At 48.2% G+C, this 17,481-nt stretch overlaps 1 protein-coding gene across 1 annotated transcript in view; it reads right to left on the reverse strand.

Annotated features, from left to right (window-relative positions):
- LRRC9 (leucine rich repeat containing 9) overlaps positions 1-17,481 on the reverse strand; it is a 1,004,248-nt gene that overhangs the window by 47,714 nt on the left and 939,053 nt on the right. Inside the window, 1 exon segment of the mRNA XM_029598189.1 lies at positions 2,588-2,771. Within this exon segment, the coding sequence (XP_029454049.1) occupies positions 2,588-2,771 (184 nt within the window).

Below are 17,481 nucleotides of genomic sequence, written 5' to 3' on the forward strand. Positions count from 1 at the left end.
CTCTAAGACCCCCCCAGTCATGCTCCCCAATTCCCTCTCCTCATCCAGCCCCCAGCAGTCTTGTTCTACAGCCCACCCCTCTAAGACCCCCCCTAGTCATGCTCTGTAGTCCCATCTCCCTATCCAGACCCCCGAGTAATTATGTTCCCTAGCCCCTTCTCACCACCTAGACCTATCCCCAGTCCCCAGCAGTCTTGTTCTTCAATCCCTCTCCCCCGAGTCCCCAAAGTCTTGCTTCCAAGCACCTCCCATTCTCCAGCTGTCTTGTTCTCCAGCCTCCCGTGTCCTCTCTCGCTGTCAATCATAGCTCATTGATCTTTTTCTCAGCTCAGCACAAAAACCAGCACTGAGATCCTGAAAAAAATAGCCTCACAGCATTTACTTATTCCTCTCTGCCTGCCCTTGAATCCACATGGGTGTAGAAGCAAGCTCAGGGTTTGAAGACATCCCATTCTACACTCCCTGCTGGCCTGATTTTCACCTTCTACCTCATGCTGTGCTGCTTCTTCAATCAGTGCCTGAGCTGCCACTTGCCTGCATCCAGTCCCTGTGATTGGTCCCAACTATGAGGCCCCCTACCTGCTCTGCAGACCACGAGCCTTCTTTTTATTGGCTTCCTCCATTCCCCCCAGTTTACCCAGACCCCTCAAGCAATTCATATGTGGCTAAAAATAGTTTTATTCAGACTTGCATCTGATTAATAGCAGTACATTTGTGCAGAAATGAACTGGATGCACGCCACATTCTCTGCACTACGTACATGCATATCTCTTGACCCCCACCCCTGAACACCCATTCCCCCTCCCCTCATTCTGCCCCTTTTTTACTTGATGTGAGATATTCGCACATTGGTACTTGTGTGCATATGTGGCAAGTTTATAAAATTGGGCGGACATGCACATGTTCTAGATGCATGCAAATGTGCTTTTTGGCATGCATCTCTTTTAAAATTCACCTTAAAGTGTGTTTAGATGGGGCTTCTTTGCTTTGGGTAGAAACATTTGTAGTGAATATTGGTTGACTGCAAAGAAGGTTTGATGACCAAATCTACTATTGCAGGAAGCTAATAAGAAGTCTGGAGACACTTTGTGTGACATTGGATAAAAGTGTTGGTTCCAATGAAGACTTCAGTGCCACTGAACTTGACTCATTCGTAAACACGCAAAGGATGTGACATGGACTGTGGCTGCCATGTGGCCTAATATCTCCATAAAGTTTCTCGCTGAAACCAGATGCTGGTTGGACAATTTATATACTCTGCAGACCAGGGTGTTCATCCTTTGATGGAGAAGAAAAGCCTTTTCTTTCTGGGTATTGTGATGGATCAGTAGTATTTATGGATAGTCCCTGTGTAAATAATGTTCTGGTAGATGGGATCTAGCTATCTGCCAAAGTAAGGAAAAGCTAAGATGGCTGCTAAAGGGGAAAACAATTCCCAGAATTCCTGGTACCCAGTCCCTGAGAGAGCACGAGCCAGAGTAAGTGGGGCAGAGTGACTCAGTAGCTTTCCCATAATTGGGGTGCTATAAATGGAGTAGTTCCATGACAACAGTGTTGCCAACCTCGCTTATTTCCCGCAAGTTTGGACTTGTTTTAGTGATTCGCTGTTTTTTTTTTAATTCACGGGTTGCTTAATATTGGGCTTTTTTTTCAAATCAGATTTTTTTATTGGGCTTGATGGGCGAGACTTGTGCCCTGCTGTTCCTATCACCTCTGATTGGCTGTTGCGATAAAACATCACTTTGGGACTGCTGGCTGCCTGAGGCAAAAAAATCCAAACAGAGTTGCTTACCTGTAACAGGTGTTCTCCTAGGATAGCAGGATGTTAGTTTTCACATGGCCGGTATGCCATTATGGTTCGAAGAGTGAACAGCGCGAGTAACAAAAATGAGCCCTTGAGAAAGGATTATTAACATCCGAAACACGGTCCCGTGTCGGGCAGAGCGAGCGGGCAGAGTGAGCAGAATGGCATAGTCACCGAGCCATTACAATCAGATAATGTGGCTTCATTTATTCAGCTAAGTAATTGGGCAAAACTTGAAAAAATGATAATGAATTTGGAAAAAATTATAACGAATTTTAACTGAGTGAATTTAAAGTGGAATGAGCACAATAGAGGTGAATCACTTAAGAAAAGAAAAAGAGAAAAAAACTGTGACCTATGATTAAACATAAGGTGGAATATTAAAGCGCATAAATTGCTATATGATGACACCTATTATGATGGTCAATCTAGCCTACAACATGGATACATTTTAGAGGTTCGTGGCAAACGAAATATTTAATTTTGGACACTATTGGTACACTTTTGTGTTTGTGGTATTCTGTTGTTAATGTCAACCACTTATATCTTATCCGGATTGTTCTCAGAGAAAGATCTTCTAGTCACTCCCACTTGAAGCTGATTGATTCCCTCAAGGAGAGCACTTTGACATTCTGACTTATTTATAAAAGTAGATAATCAGAAATGTGAATATTCAGAAATAAGAGTTTGAAAATGTTCATCTACTATATAATTTATTTAAATGTGTTAAAGTATAATAAAATAAATGATAATTTAGAAAAGTAATACATAGTATATGCTTACATTTGTTCAATTCACTTGGTAGTATATCCTCAATCAAATGGGAGAAGAGGTGATCAGATCCAAGGCTGTTATTCATCCCTCCAGAGAGATTCACATTGGTTACCCGTAAGGAAGGTTGTTTTGTCAGGACAGATGACAAAACAGGAGGTATCACATCAAAAGGAGGGTTTGTAACAGGTAAGGTCTACATAATTAAGGAAAACAAAACTATCCAGTCATCTATACAGTTTCTGAAACAAGACACATCAGGTACAAGAGAACAAAACTGCAGTTTTAATATATTCAATTTCACAGAAACTGCTACATGAGAATATCCAATAATCATAAAATGTTAAGTATGTGAAATATTTTTTGCATTTTTTTCTTAATGTACAAATTATTCAACACAAAATGTAAAGTTAATTACCGTTGTGTGAAAAGTTTAGATACCCTTTGTCAAAGTGTATGTTTAAATGAATATAAACAGAAGCTGACACAATTTTGGTAACAAAGTTAAACACAACCGGGTAGGTATTCAAAACTGCCCGTGTAAGTAACTTACAGGCTGATACAGTAAAGTCTGCAGGAGAGCGGGCGAATGCCCGCTCTCCCGGCGCACATACCGGCCACTCGCCGGTGTGCGCGATTCTGTAATTAAATTAGGCCCGGCGGTAAAAACGGGCAAAAGGAGGCGCTAGGGACACTAGCGCGTCCCTAGCACCTCCTTTTTGACAGGAGTGGCGGCTGTCAGCGGGTTTGACAGCCAACGCTCAATTTTGCCAGCATCGGTTCTCGAGCCCGCTGACAGCCACGGGCTCAGAAGCCGGACACCAGCAAAATTGAGTGTCCGGTTTTCAGCCCGACAGCCGTGGGCCGAATTAAAAATTTTTTTTTTTTTAACTGTTTTTACTCTTCGGGCCCTCTGACTTAATATTGCCATGATATTAAGTTGGAGGGTGCACAGAAAAGCAATTTTTACTGCTTTTCTGTGCATTTTCCCGGTGCCGGAAGAAATTAGTGCCTACCTTTGGGTCGGCGCTAATTTCTGAAAGTAAAATGTGCGGCTTGGCTGCACATTTTACTTTCTGTATCCCGCACGCATACCTAATAGGGTCATCAACATGCATTTGCATGTTGAGGGTGCTATTAGGTGCCGCAGGTTGGACGCGCGTTTTCCTCCCCTTACTGAATAAGGGGTAAGGGAAAACGCGCGTCCAAGAGCAGGCTAAAAGTGCGCTCCGTCGGAGTGCACTGTACTGTATCGGCCTGAATGCCAGTTAGAACTTATCCGGCTAAGTTATGATGTATATTCAGTGGCACGGTGAAGCCACTATATATATATATATATATATATACATACACACACACACACACACACACTTAGCCGGATAAGTCTATCCTGGCTAAGTTTAAACCTTCTCTATGGGTCATCTAAACTTACATGTATACTTATGTGGCTAACTTTGAATATAGGTAATTAGCCATATAAGCTTTATGGCTAACTTGCTCCGCCCCCGATCCACCCAGTACATGCCTGCTTTTTGTATGTATAATTTTTAGCTATATAAGGGACTTGTACAGTTAAGTGATGGCTGCTGAACTTAAACACATGGCCACTACTTAGCCATGTAAATCCCTCTTATCCAGCTAAATAGAAATGAATGTGCTTTGAAAATAAGCACATTAAGTCTTCAATTAGTCAGACAATTCCACAATTTAACAAATATTCTAATTCTGATTGTTCTGTTTACTTTCTCAATTTCCACTCAGGCTTCAGGGTGGGGCTGCTGATGGCAGGCCCAGCTACACTGATACTCAGCATAATAAACAAAGAATCACAGTAGGTCCCTACTATTCTGATTGGTACTCTACCAAGACAGGTGTACCACAAGGCTCCGCACTTTCAGCTCTCCTATTTAATCTTTACTTACTACCTCTTTGCCGCCTTCTTGCTGGACTAGACCTCAACTTCAAAATTTATACAGATGACATACAGTTCATCCTACCTTTTACAGATTCCTGGTCTAAAACCTTCTCCTTGTTACATTTATACTTAACCACAATAAAAACATGGCTTTCCCACAATAGACTCAAATTAAACACAAGTAAAACAGAATTAATCTACTTATCAACCGTACCCGATTCAACTCACCGACCCCCACCAATTTTCACTTTTCAGAACCAACCCATCAATATAAAACCTCATGCAAAAAACCTAGGTGTAATGATAGATTCTAAACTGATAATGACTGACCATATATTTGAAATCGTAAAAAATCCTTCTACAAAATATACATGATAAAAAAACCCAAACCACTCCTTCTTCCAAACGACTTCCGACTGATTACCCAGGCACTAATTTTATCTTCACTAGACTACTGTAATTCTCTCTATCTTGGTTTACCGCAATCTACGATACAACCTTTACAGTTAATACAAAACGCAGCCACTCGAATGTTATATAACACACCCCGGAGAGATCACATCACTCCTGTTCTACAACATCTGCACTGGCTCCCAATTCCATATCGTATAACGTATAAAATTCTGTCTACAATACACAACCTACTTTACAACACCAATTCCATCTGGCTATGCTCATTATTAAGAATTTACAGACCTACTAGACAACTCCGTTCCCTTGACAAATGCATTCTTGAAGTACCTACAGTAAAATCCGTAAGTTTAGCATTAACCCGTAAACGAGCATTCTCTGTCGCCGGTCCAATACTGTGGAACACACTCCCAGAACATATCCGCCTGACAGCCAACCGTACAGAATTTAAGAAATTGCTAAAAACTCATCTTTTCACCCATGCATACAATTTATATTAAGTTTGTCACACTACATTATGATTGTTAATTTAATTGTCTATTTTATGAATTTTAACATGCTTGTATATGAATTTATGAACTGTCTGTTAATATGTATTGCTACTTGTGTATGTGCAAATATGTAAACCGCCTAGACGGATAGCCCCCTACCCATTGTGCGGTATACAAGAATTTTAAATAAATAAATAAATAAAAATAAATAATATGATTCCTCCATTCCCTCTCCTGGAAACACCACGAGAGCAGTGATTCTCAACCTTTTTTCCGTCATGACACACCTCTCAGATGATGCTCACATGCATGACACATTGCACACTACATTTAACAGCTATGCTAAAAAACAAAATCCTAGATATTTTATAGTTGAAAATGTTTTTCTCCTGCAATCTTTAATTTCATTAACTGCTTATAAAATACCTTTCTCAAATGTTATTTTTTTCACAAAAATTTTAATCTTTGCTTACTGAGAAATCTAGGACTGATATGCATATGCAACACACAGTTTTCAATACAGACAAATTCTCATGCATTTCACTGTCAGCCTCAGAAAGTTCTGACCTCTTCTGGAGTTTATACAGAGCAGGGTTAGGAAATTTCCCTTTTCAACTCACCATATAAAAAATATATTCAAATTTTGATATCCCCTCACTAATAGTATTTCAAAATCCCTTCTCTGCCAGCCACTTTGTGAAATAACATGAAAACCTAATAAAAATACATTTAGAAATTATATAACATACCAGCCATACCATAAGAGCACTAACACCCAGGACTTAAACAGCAACAACCTTACCTATGAAAAAGCAAGACTGCAAATATAGAACATGGTACACTTACTATTAGAAAAACAAAAAGCCAGACTGCACTAGATTCCTTCATAGAATCTACATCCTAGTTAGCAAAATCCCTCACCTCTGTCAAAAATGCAGAATCCAGACTGACTCTTATGTAATACAGAATAAAAGTCCATAAATTATAAGACAAGCATACAGAGAAAAACTGTTTCTCCTAGAACAAGCAGGATAGAAGTCCTTCCATGTGAAGTTACATTATCAGATGGAGGCCAGAATTGAAAATTTCTGTCAAATTTTCTAGAATTTTGACTAGGCATACTGAGCATGCCCAGCATGCCACTATCCACATGGCTACATGGGGTCCCTCTTCAGTCTCTTCTTTTCCACGGAGCTGTTTCCTCGTGGATGTGGAGCTCATATCTTTTTTCCTTTCAAAAAGCTTACTTTGAGTCTCTTCTTGTTCCTACCCATGCCGGGTCCCTCAATCTTTCCTGGCCCTAGTTAAAGGTGTCACGGTAAGTTAGTTGCATTCTCTGCAGTCGATTACCAACGGTACCATCCTGCAGTGACTGTCTGCCATCTACTGCTCGATGGTTATTTTTTTTGACTGCTTCCTTGGAGTTCCACTGCTGCCCCCAGTGCTCTCTGACCATGTCCATCATAGACCCCCACGAGGTCTGAGTTCTGTGCTTGGGGGCCTTGCATGACATGCGCAGCTGTTCATTTTGTGCTCAGATGATCTCCAAGGGTTGTCGAGCACACCTGGACAAGATGGACAAATTGTTTGGCACCAGGAAGTCAGATCCTTTGATCTCGGTGTCGGGGGGCATCGACACCCCATGGCAAGGAAGACCCTGGAGGTGTTGAAGCCATCTTGTTCTCTCCCTCATCAATCCCCCAGCTGAAGATAGGTGCTGGGGATCAGCCCATATCCGTTTATTCCCTATCTAGGTCTGGGTCATCACCATCATCCTTGGCACTAGGGAAAGATTGGGCCAAGCACCAGGGGAAAGAGGACACACCGGCATCGATTACCTTCCTTCCATGGCTCCAAGCTCGGGAAAGCTACGGCTTTGCCCGTGACGCCCCTGAAGCAGCCCTGTACCAACGAGGCATTGATGCCTGAAGTCTAGGACCCAAGGTGGTCCCCACTGATGTCAGTGCCAGGCACCAGTTCCCCAGGTTCCCCAGGTTATGCCTCCTCCTCCTCAGGCTATATTGTAATCGACAGCATTTGAGAAGGAGTTGGAGTGCAGGGTTTGTCTGGCAGTGGGGCGAGCCCTACAGTGTATCGAGCCGCTGGCCCCCTAGGTACCTCTGGCACAGTCAGAGTCTGTATCATCCATGCCAGTACCATTGCTGGAGTGCTTGGACCTCCTCCTCGGTGCACTGCTGACGCAACCCGTGCCGATACCCTGGGAGCCCTCACTACCACGAGGGGCACTAGTGAGGCCACGGTCGGAAATGATTCCCATTGAAGATTTCTCTGATGTGGAAGGGCCGTCTGCTTTGGTGGCGAGCCCCCCCCCCCCCAACTGATTCCATGGCCACAAAGCCTTGGATTGCTGGGGCTCACAACGCCGTCGATGCCCCAGTACCTAGTGCCCCTGGGGCCAGATGCACCGTCAGTGCCTGTAGGGCTATCGGTGCCCCCAGCACCTCGGCCCAGGTCTGTGCTTCAGGCTCCCACAACGGCATCACCCAGGAATGAAGTTGATGCCCCGTACGACCCCTGGGAAGATGAGCCTTCCATCTCTTCCTCCTCCAGAGGAGAGATGTCGCTCCCCTCCACAGGACTTGACATTCGCAGGTTTTGTAAGAGCTCCTCACTGAGGACGACTCCAGGCACCAAGATGCTGGAGATCCTTCAGTTCGTGGATGTCCTTAAAGAAATAGTTGCGGTCCCAGTCCACGATATCTTTAAGGACTTACAGATCGATACTCTAAAACCGCGGCAGAAAGAGTGCGGCATTGCCAGGCGCACCCTTCCTCCCCGCACGCACAGTTCTCTTGACCTAGTGCCTGATACTCTCTTCTAATTGCATGCAAATGCATGCTGCGGCTGTGAAGCGTTAGGGAAGGGTTAGGCCCGCGCAACCCATTATACTGTATAGGCGCTTAATACAGCGCCTATACAGTAACCTGGGTGCGCTGGTACCTGTCATTTCAAATGTCATTTCAAATGACATTTGAAATGACAGGCACCAGGAAGTGTAAAAAACAAAAAACCAAAAATATGTAAAAACCTGAATGTTATAAAAAAAAATAAAAATTTTTAAATACCTGTCACTTTCCGAATCGTGCGGTCATCCAGGCAGCGGCGGGAGCCCGAGAGCCGCGTGGGTCCAGGCGGCCGGTGGCGGGAGCCGGGTGTTCGATCGAGGCCGCGGGCGGGTGGGCGCCTGTTCATCCAGGCGGCGGGGGCGGGTGGGTGCGCGTTGGTTTCAGGCGGGCGGCGGCAGCGGCAGCGGGATCTGGGGGGCGGGTGGGCGCGTGTTCAATCGAGGCCGCGGGCGGGTGGGCGCCTGTTCATCCAGGCGGCGGGGGCGGGTGGGCGCAAGTTGGTTTTAGGCGGGCGGCGGCAGCGGCGGCAGGATCCGGGGGGCGGGGGGGCGCGTGTTCAATCTCGGCCGCGGGCCGGGTCGCACAGGCGCGCATTCATTCAGGCGGAGGGAGCCGGCGGCGAAAGCGGCCTCCGGCAGCCCCCACCGGCAGTGAATGAATGCGCGCCTGTGCGACCCGTGCGATTCGGTGCTCAAGGCAGTCACATGCCGTGACGTCACGCCTTGAGCGCCGAATCGCACGGGTCGCACAGACGCGCATTCATTCACTGCCGGTGGGGGCTGCCGGAGGCTGCTTTCGCTGCCGGCTCCTCCGCCTGGATGAATGCGCGCCTGTGCGACCCGGCCCGCGGCCTAGATTGAACACGCGCCCACCCGCCCCCCGGATCCTGCCACCGCTGCTGCCGCCCGCCTGAAACCAACGCGTGCCCACCCGCCCCCGCCGCCTGGATGAACAGGCGCCCACCCGCCCGCGGCCTCGATTGAACATGCGCCCACCCGCCTGCGGCCTCGATCGAACACGCGCCCACCCGCCCGCGGCCTCGATCGAACACCCGGCTCCCGCCGCCGGCCGCCTGGAACCACGCGGCCCTCTGGCTCCCGCCGCTGCCTGGATGACCGCACGATTCGGAAAGTGACAGGTATTTAAAAAATTTTTTTTTTCTGACAGGTTTTTATGTGTCCCACAGCATTACATTTTCTCGATCATCTCTGTATCGCTTTTTTTTTTATTGTTTTTTATTGTGTTTGAGTATCTTAAGTGGTGTCGATGGATTTGCTACAAGACTCACAGTCCTAACACCTACTAGGGGGAGGCGGTAAACTAACAAGTTAAGGCCGCGGCAAAACAGCGGGTTACTAAGGAGATAATATCAGCGCCCGTTACAGTATCGGAGGGGAATAGCTAATTCCTTCATTATACAGCTAATTCGTTCATTTACACATCATATACATGCTGCGTGCGGAAAGGGTTATGTGTCTATTTTAAGAAGCGCTACGGACGCGTGAAACTGGAGACTGTATCGCTGGATCGCCTTACTCGTCTGTATTGTGCGCTCCCAGCACGTTACAGACGGGAAATCTTCAACCGCACGTTACTGTATCGACCTGTTGGTTAGCAGACTCTGGGAACACCCAATCTTGGTCCCTCCAGTAAACAGGAAGACCAATGCAGTGTACCTGGTGCAACCATCTACCGGGTTCGAGAGGCGCCATCTCCCACACCAATCTGTGGTGGTACAGTCCGGCCTTAAAAAAGCAAAAAGGTCCTGTACCCATGCCTCTACCCCCCCCCCCCCCCCCCACCCCAGGGCGTGAGCATAAAGCACTAGAAGCCCTGTGCCGCAAGGTGTTCCAGGGCTATATGTTGGCAGCCCACATTGCTTGCTACCAATTATATATAGCCAATATTCCAGAAATTTCTGGAAGCAGGAACAGGATTTGGCAGACCGCCTCCCTCAACAATTTCAAGAGAATTTTCTAAAAGTTGAGCAGCAGGGATTGCAATGCGATAAACATAAAGTTTGATTCGCATATGATGTCTTTTTGAAGCAGTGACAAGGGTGATCGCTGCGGGCATTGGGGCTCGTCGGATGGCCTGGCTAAGGGCTTCTGATCTCTGGCCCAAGGTACAGGACAATAGTGTTCACCTACCTTGTACTGGAGAGAATCTCTTCGGTGACAAAATCAAGGAGGCAGTAGTGCAACTCAAAGATCTTCATGAGACCTTGCAGCATCTATCGGCAAGCACCTCGGACCCCTGGGCCTCAGGTAAAAGATCCTCGAGGCAGGGTCCTCGTGCGATCATTCCACCATCCGAGGAAGTACTACCCTCTGGCAAGTAATGTTATGATCTCCTGTCACGGAACATCGCGACCAGACCCCTACCTTCCTGCCAGCCAGCCCCGGGGCAATTCGCGGCAGCCCGCAATGAGATTCGGGCCCCAGCCTGGCTTTTCCGTGGCGGCGTCTCCATGAGGGAGACGCCGCCGAGTTCCTGCACTTCCTCCGTCGGCTGTTAGCTCCGCCCCCTAGGCGTGCGTGCAGGGGCTCCTGATTTAAAGGGACCAGCGCGGGAAATTTAAGATCTTCCTCCAGAGTGACGTCAGATGCTGTGAGTATTTAACCCTGCTCAGACTCTCCTTCCTCGCCTTGCAACGAGGTTCGCTCTCTGAGTTCTCTAGTTGCTGTCATCTTTCCAGCTTGTCCTTGTTCCTGCATGTTCCTGAGTCCTACTCCAATCTTGTTCCTTTTCAGCCCGTCCTCGTCTGCTCCTGTGTCCCTTGGATTGTCTCCCGGGCTCCTGACTTCGGCTTGTTCTTTGGTATCCTGCTTCGCTGCCTGTCCTGACCTCTGGCTTGCCTTTGGTTTCTGCTGTCTGCTGCCGGCCCCGACTCTTGGTTTGTCTCTACGTCTTGCCTTGACTCGGACATCTCTTCAGGATTCTTCTCTCCAGGAGACTGCATCTAAGTCCAAGCGGCCCGGGTCTTCAAAGGCTCCTCCCGGGGGGACCTCGGGCTTCCAGTGGTGAAGTTCCTGTTGGTCTTCTGGCTCCGTCTTTCCTTGGATTTGCTGCCTTCTTCCCCGGAATCCTCGCCTAAGCCCAAGCGGTCTGGGTCCTCAAGGGCTCCTCCCGGGGGGACCTCGGGCTTCAGTGGTAAAGATTCCCTTGGATCTCTGGTTCAAGTGTGCCTCCCAGCTGCGATTCTGCTGTGGGTGTTCCTTCAGCACTACATCACCAACCTCGAGCTGGCCCAAGGGTCCACATCCCTAACAGTTTGCAAGGCCATGGACCCGGCGGATCTTTCCGGCCTCCAGGCCATCCCTGGCATTGCCCAGTGGCTGCAGCAGCAACAACACTGCCTGGATCTCTTAGTCGCAATGGTGGATAGGTTGGCACCTGCCTGGACGCCACCTCTCCGGTAACGCCTCCAGTTCCAGTCTCGGTCCCCACTCCCAGTCCGGCCGCCTCCACGCATCTGCCGACTCCAGCCAGGTATTTAGGTGACGCGGCTTCCTTAACCAGTGTTAAATCCGGTTCACACTACTGCCTACGCAATTTCCTTCAGATCTGGTAAAAACCAGCTACATCGTATCCTTGCTGGATGGGAAAGCCCTGGCCTGGGCCTCCCCATTATGGGAATGAAATGATCCCATCCTCAGGTGCCTTCAGCAGTTTGTAATAGCCTTCAAACAAATATTTGATGAACCAGCACGTAAGTCTACAGCAGTTGCCGAATTACTGCACCTACGCCAGGGAGCCCACCCTCTGGCCGAATATGCGGTCGAGTTCCGCACGCTGGCCACCGAGCTGGACTGGAGAGAAGACAGCCTTCACGGAATTTTCTTGGATGGGCTATCCTCACATCTTAAGGATGAACTGACGGGTAGAGACCTTCCGGATGATCTCAACAGCTTGATTGACCTAGCCAGAAGGGTCGACCGCCGGCTTCAACAAAGAACTCGAGAAGGCAAAACAGTCCAGAGACCGGTCACCTTGGTGCCAGCATTCTCTCAACCCTTGGCTACCCCTTCTACCTCTTCAGGTAATCAAAGCGTAGAACCCATGCAGCTGGGACGAAATCCTCTTTCTTCTGAGGAGAGATGTCGTCGACGCACGTTAGGCCTTTGCCTATACTGTGGAAGTAAAGGGCATTTCTTAGCTCGATGCCTTGAGTGACTGGAAAACTTCAGCGCCTAGGTCTATTCGAGGAGCTATCCCTAGGCTGCATTAACCCCGCTCCTCAATGTACGGTACCAGTGACTCTTGAGTTCCTGGGGGAACATTCTCCACTCTTGCCTTTATTGATTCGGGAGCAGGAGGGAACTTTATTCTCATGGAATTAGTACAGCAATTACAACTTCCAGTAGTCCCTCGTAACCCTCCGCTTTGGATTTCTTTTATTCATGGCACGCCGCTTCCTGGGAATATCTCGGTATCAATGGCACCTCTGACTCTCCACACCGGAGTGCTCCATATGGAAGAGATCTTTCTAGTCCTAGAGAAGGCTCTCCATTCCATTGTCCTAGGCCTACCATGGCTCCAAGAACACTCTCCTACCATTCACTGGGACACCTTTCAGATTGCAGCCTGGAGTCCACTCTGCTTTACATCCTGCTTCCCAACGATACCCAGATCTGGACTGGTCTTGATGGCTACCTCACTTACATTACCACTTCACTATGCCACCTACCAGGATGTCTTTTCAAAAGAGATGGCGGAACTTTTACCACAGCATCGGCCTTTTAATTGTGCCATAGAACTATTGCCTGGCATCACTCTTCCTAGGGGACGGGTATACCCGTTGATCCCTTCCAGAAACGTAAGCCATGTCAAAATACATTAAAGAAAACCTGGAGCGAGGATTCATCTGCCTGTCCAACTCGCCAGCGGGAGCTGGTTTCTTTTTTGTTGCCAAAAAGGATGGGTCACTTCATCCCTGCACAGACTATAGAAGTATCAACGCTATTCTCGCCGAGGCAGGTATCTTCTTCCACTCATTCCGGAACTGTTAGACCGGCTCCAGGGGGCTAAAGTTTTCACCAAACTTGATCTCTGTAGCGCTTATAATCTGGTACGAATCCGCCCCGGAGATGAATGGAAGACCGCTTTCAACACCTGCGACGGACACTATGAGTACCTCGTCATGCCCTTCGGTCTCTGTAACGCTCCAGCGGTTTTTCAAAACCTAATGAATGAGGTGCTCAGGGACATGCTCCATTCCTCCATTATAGTTTATCTGGATGAAGCGATTTTCAACATCACACCTTTGGATCTCAAATTCCCTCTCAGATTGCACTTACCATCCAGGCCGGTAAGAGCAGCATATAAAGACACCCTCCAGGTTCCCTTTCTAAAAACAACTTCAGGATTGAGAGCCCTCTCAGCGTCTGGTCCAAAACACTGGAATTCTCTCCCTCCAGACCTACGGCTAGAACACTGCCCGGTTACTTTTAAGAAAAGACTCAAAACCTGGTTGTTCAATCAGGCCTTTTCCCATTCAGATAATCCTCTGAATTAAATTCCTCCCGTTCCCCAGCAGTATTTACACCCTTCCTATTCATTTTTATCTCCTTAGTCAAAAAATTTCATGTCCAGATTTTGCCCCTCTACTTAGCTCCTGTTGCCTTCACTACGGTTCACTTACCTAATCCTCACCCCACTAGCCGTTTATTATATTGTACAGTGACACCCTTATATGCCCCTCTGTCCATGATTTCAGCTTGGTGCAATACCTTAGCGTCAACCACTAGTTTGCTGTTTCTTAGTTCAAGACCTAAGCCTCTGCGATCACGGATGTATTATATTTACTCTCTCTGGGACACTGTTTTCTGTACAAATGTTAATTGTTATTCTGCTTGTTTGTTGGTTAATAAGATATTTTATTATTAGTTCTTTGTAACTGTTCACATTTGAAGCTCTGTTAATGTTCTATGTAATTGCTTTCATTTACCGAAGCACTGTTTCTGTTCAATGTAAACCGAACTGATTTGTAAACCATTACAAGAATTTCGGTATATAAAACTGTTAAATAAATAAATAAATAAATAAAATGATGTATTAATCTACTCTAGAGCTCACCTTTCACATCGTCATCATGTGAGACAAGTCTTACAACGCCTCAGAGATAATCGCCCTTTCGCCAAACTCGAAAAATGTATGTTTGAGCAAGAGTCGCTTCCCTTCCTGGGCTATATTGTGTCCTCTACTGGTTTCCACATGGACTCAGACAAGGTTTCTACAATCAAGGACTGGCCATAGCCGGTAGGGGTTAAAGCCTTACAACGGTTCCTTGGCTTTGCTAACTTTTATAGACAGTTTATTCCCCATTACTCTCAGAAGGTGGCGCCATTCACATCTCTCACCAAACAGGGGGCCAACGCCAAGGAATGGTCACCATCAGCTTGTCTCGCCTTTGAAGAACTGAAGGCCTTTCTGCTAGATACTTGCCTTCACCATCCTGATCCTCTACGGCCCTTCATAGTGGAGATGGACGCCTCGAACATAGCAGTCGGAGCAGTTCTCAGCCAAGTTTCTGAAAACGGGAGGTTACTCCCTTGCTCTTATTTCTCCTAAAAGTTTTCTGCTGCAGAAAGAAACTATGGTATTGGCGATAAAGAGCTCCTTGCTATTAAACTTTCTTTCGAGGAATGGTGACAGTGGCTGGAGGGGGCTCAGCATCCTATTGTAGTGTACACAGTGTTGCGGTCCCAGTCACGGCAGTCGCGACTGGGCCCTTACCTCCTTGGTCCCTCCTATGGCCCATCTCCGAGGGTCTGCGGCCTGTTTCGCGGCATCCCCGCGGGGGGGATGCCGCAGAGAAACCCGGCCTGGATGCCTTCTCCCTAGGCGTGTGCGCGCAAACCGCGCTTATGAAGGCTGTTTCCCGCCACTGAAAGCTCCGCCCTATCCGTGACATCAGACACCGTGGCCTATGTAAGACCGCCGCGGAGCCCAGGACTTTGCCTTGCAACGGGGTTCCTTGCGGCTCTCTGTTGCGCTGTGCCCCGGAGTGTGCTATTGCGTTAGCAACTCCGTTCCTGCCTGAGACTTGTTTCACTCCGTGCCCAAGTCTTGCTTCTGTCTGGCTTGCTTGTAGTAACCTGTTCTGCTTCAGTTCCAGCTTGGTTCCAGTAGCCAGTCCTGCTTCAGCTCCTGTCCGGTTCCAGTATCCAGTCCTGCTTCAGCTCCTGTCTGGTTCCCGTAGCCAGTCCTGCTTCAGCTCCTGTCTGGATCTAGTAGCCAGTCCTGCTTCAGCTCCTGCCTGGTTCCAGTAGCCCGTTCTGCTTTGACTCCTGTCTGGTTCCAGTAGCCAGTCCCGCTGCAGCTTCTGCTTGTTCCAGTTCCAGCCTGCTTCAGTGCCTGCCTGACTCCTGATCCCTGCCTGCCTGCTCCAGCTTCCGTGATCTCCTAAGTCCCAGCGGCTGGGCTCCTATGGGCTCCTCCCAGGGGAGTACCGGCTTCCAGGGTGAAGCTCACGTCCAGCTCCTGCCTGGTATCCACCTCCCGACCTGTCACTCATTAGAGACTATAGTACACCTCTCCCCAGTCTCTCACAGGTCGGCCCAAGGGTCCACTAAACAGTTCACTCACAACAGATTGCAAGGCCATGGTCTCGGCCGAGGTACCAGGACCCCAGGATCTTCCTGGGTTGGCTCTGCAGCTACAACAGCAACAACAATACCTGGATGTCCTGGCCTGATCCGTTGGGCAACTGGATGCCCGACTGGATGCCCAAGATACTCGTCCTTCGCCTGCTGTGGGTTTGAGACCCGAGGATGCAGCCTCACCCGTGACTCAGCTGCCGCCGCCTGCCCGCTACGCTGGAGATGCTAAGATCTGCCGTGGGTTCTTAAACCAGTGTTTCGTGCGCTTCTCTCTATTGCCCCGGCAGTTTCCCACGGATTCCGTCAAAGTAGCGTACATTCTCTCCCTGCTCGATGGAAAGGCCCTGGTGTGGGCCTCCTCCGTTTGGAAGCATAACGACTCCTCCTTGGATGACTTGCAGCAGTTTGTCACCAATTTTCGCCAAGCCTTTGACGAACCGGCCTGCCAGGCCTCAGTCACGTCAGAGTTGCTACAGCTTCGCCAAGGATCCCGTTCCCTGGTGGACTATGCGATGGACTTTAGAACTCTCGCTCAGGAAGTAGGTTGGCAGGATGATAGCCTTAAAGCCATCTTTTTGGAAGGCTTGTCAGGGCGCATCAAAGACGAGATTGCCACCCGGGAGCTCCCGGAAGATCTTAACGCCCTCATTGACATGGCTGCCCGCATCGACCGCCGCCTACAGCAGCGAGCACGAGAATTACATACGACAAGACACAGCCCTGCCCGTAGTTCCTCACGCCCGCTGCCTTCACCCAGGCCTGCTCGTCCTGATGTTTCTGCCTTAGAACCCATGCAGTTGAGACTTGCCCCACTCTCCCCTGAGGAGAGACAATGCCGCCGCTCGATGGGCTTGTGCCTTTACTGAGGTCAGAAAGGCCATTTCTTGGCACGCTGCCAGGAGCGTGCGGAAAACTCCAGAACCTAGGAGGTCGGGAGGAGCTCCTCCTAGGTCAGTGATGGCCAACCTTTTGAGCTCAGTGTGTCAAAATTCATAAAAAAACCGAGCATAACTCAGGTGGTGTGTCACTTCTAGAAAAATCCATAATTGTGATATTTGTAGCTCTAATTAATAACAAGTTATAATTTTAATATATGTACTGTATTTATTAATAAAGCAAAAACAAATAATTCTTTACCTTGCCTGCTTAGTGACTTTTTTGTTGCTGAATTTCGTCAGCTAAATCTTCAATTAAAACACTCTCTCCCCCTCCACCCCCCCTCCCACACAAACTCTTACTCCCCTGGATTTTCTCATACACACTCATGCTCTCACACTCACTGGCTCCCTCACATACACACAAACACACACACCCAGGCAGGCTCCCATTCATTTTCACACCACTCCCGCTCCATCCTCCAGGCAGGCACCAATTAATTCTCACACACACAGACCCCCAGGCAGGCACAAATTCATTCTCACACACACAGACCCTCAGGTAGGAACCTATGCATTCACACACATACACCCCCAGGCAGAGTCCCATTCATTCATATGCACACACTAAAGGCAGACCCCCCTCTCTTTTGCCAGCAACCTCGGAACCTCTCTCATTCCTCTGCTGCCACTGTCACTGCTGCCACATGACTATTGGGGATGTTACTATTCTTGCACATTCC

The sequence above is a fragment of the Rhinatrema bivittatum genome, chromosome 4 (genome assembly GCF_901001135.1).
Source record: "Rhinatrema bivittatum chromosome 4, aRhiBiv1.1, whole genome shotgun sequence".
Classification (NCBI taxonomy): Eukaryota; Metazoa; Chordata; class Amphibia; order Gymnophiona; family Rhinatrematidae; genus Rhinatrema; species Rhinatrema bivittatum.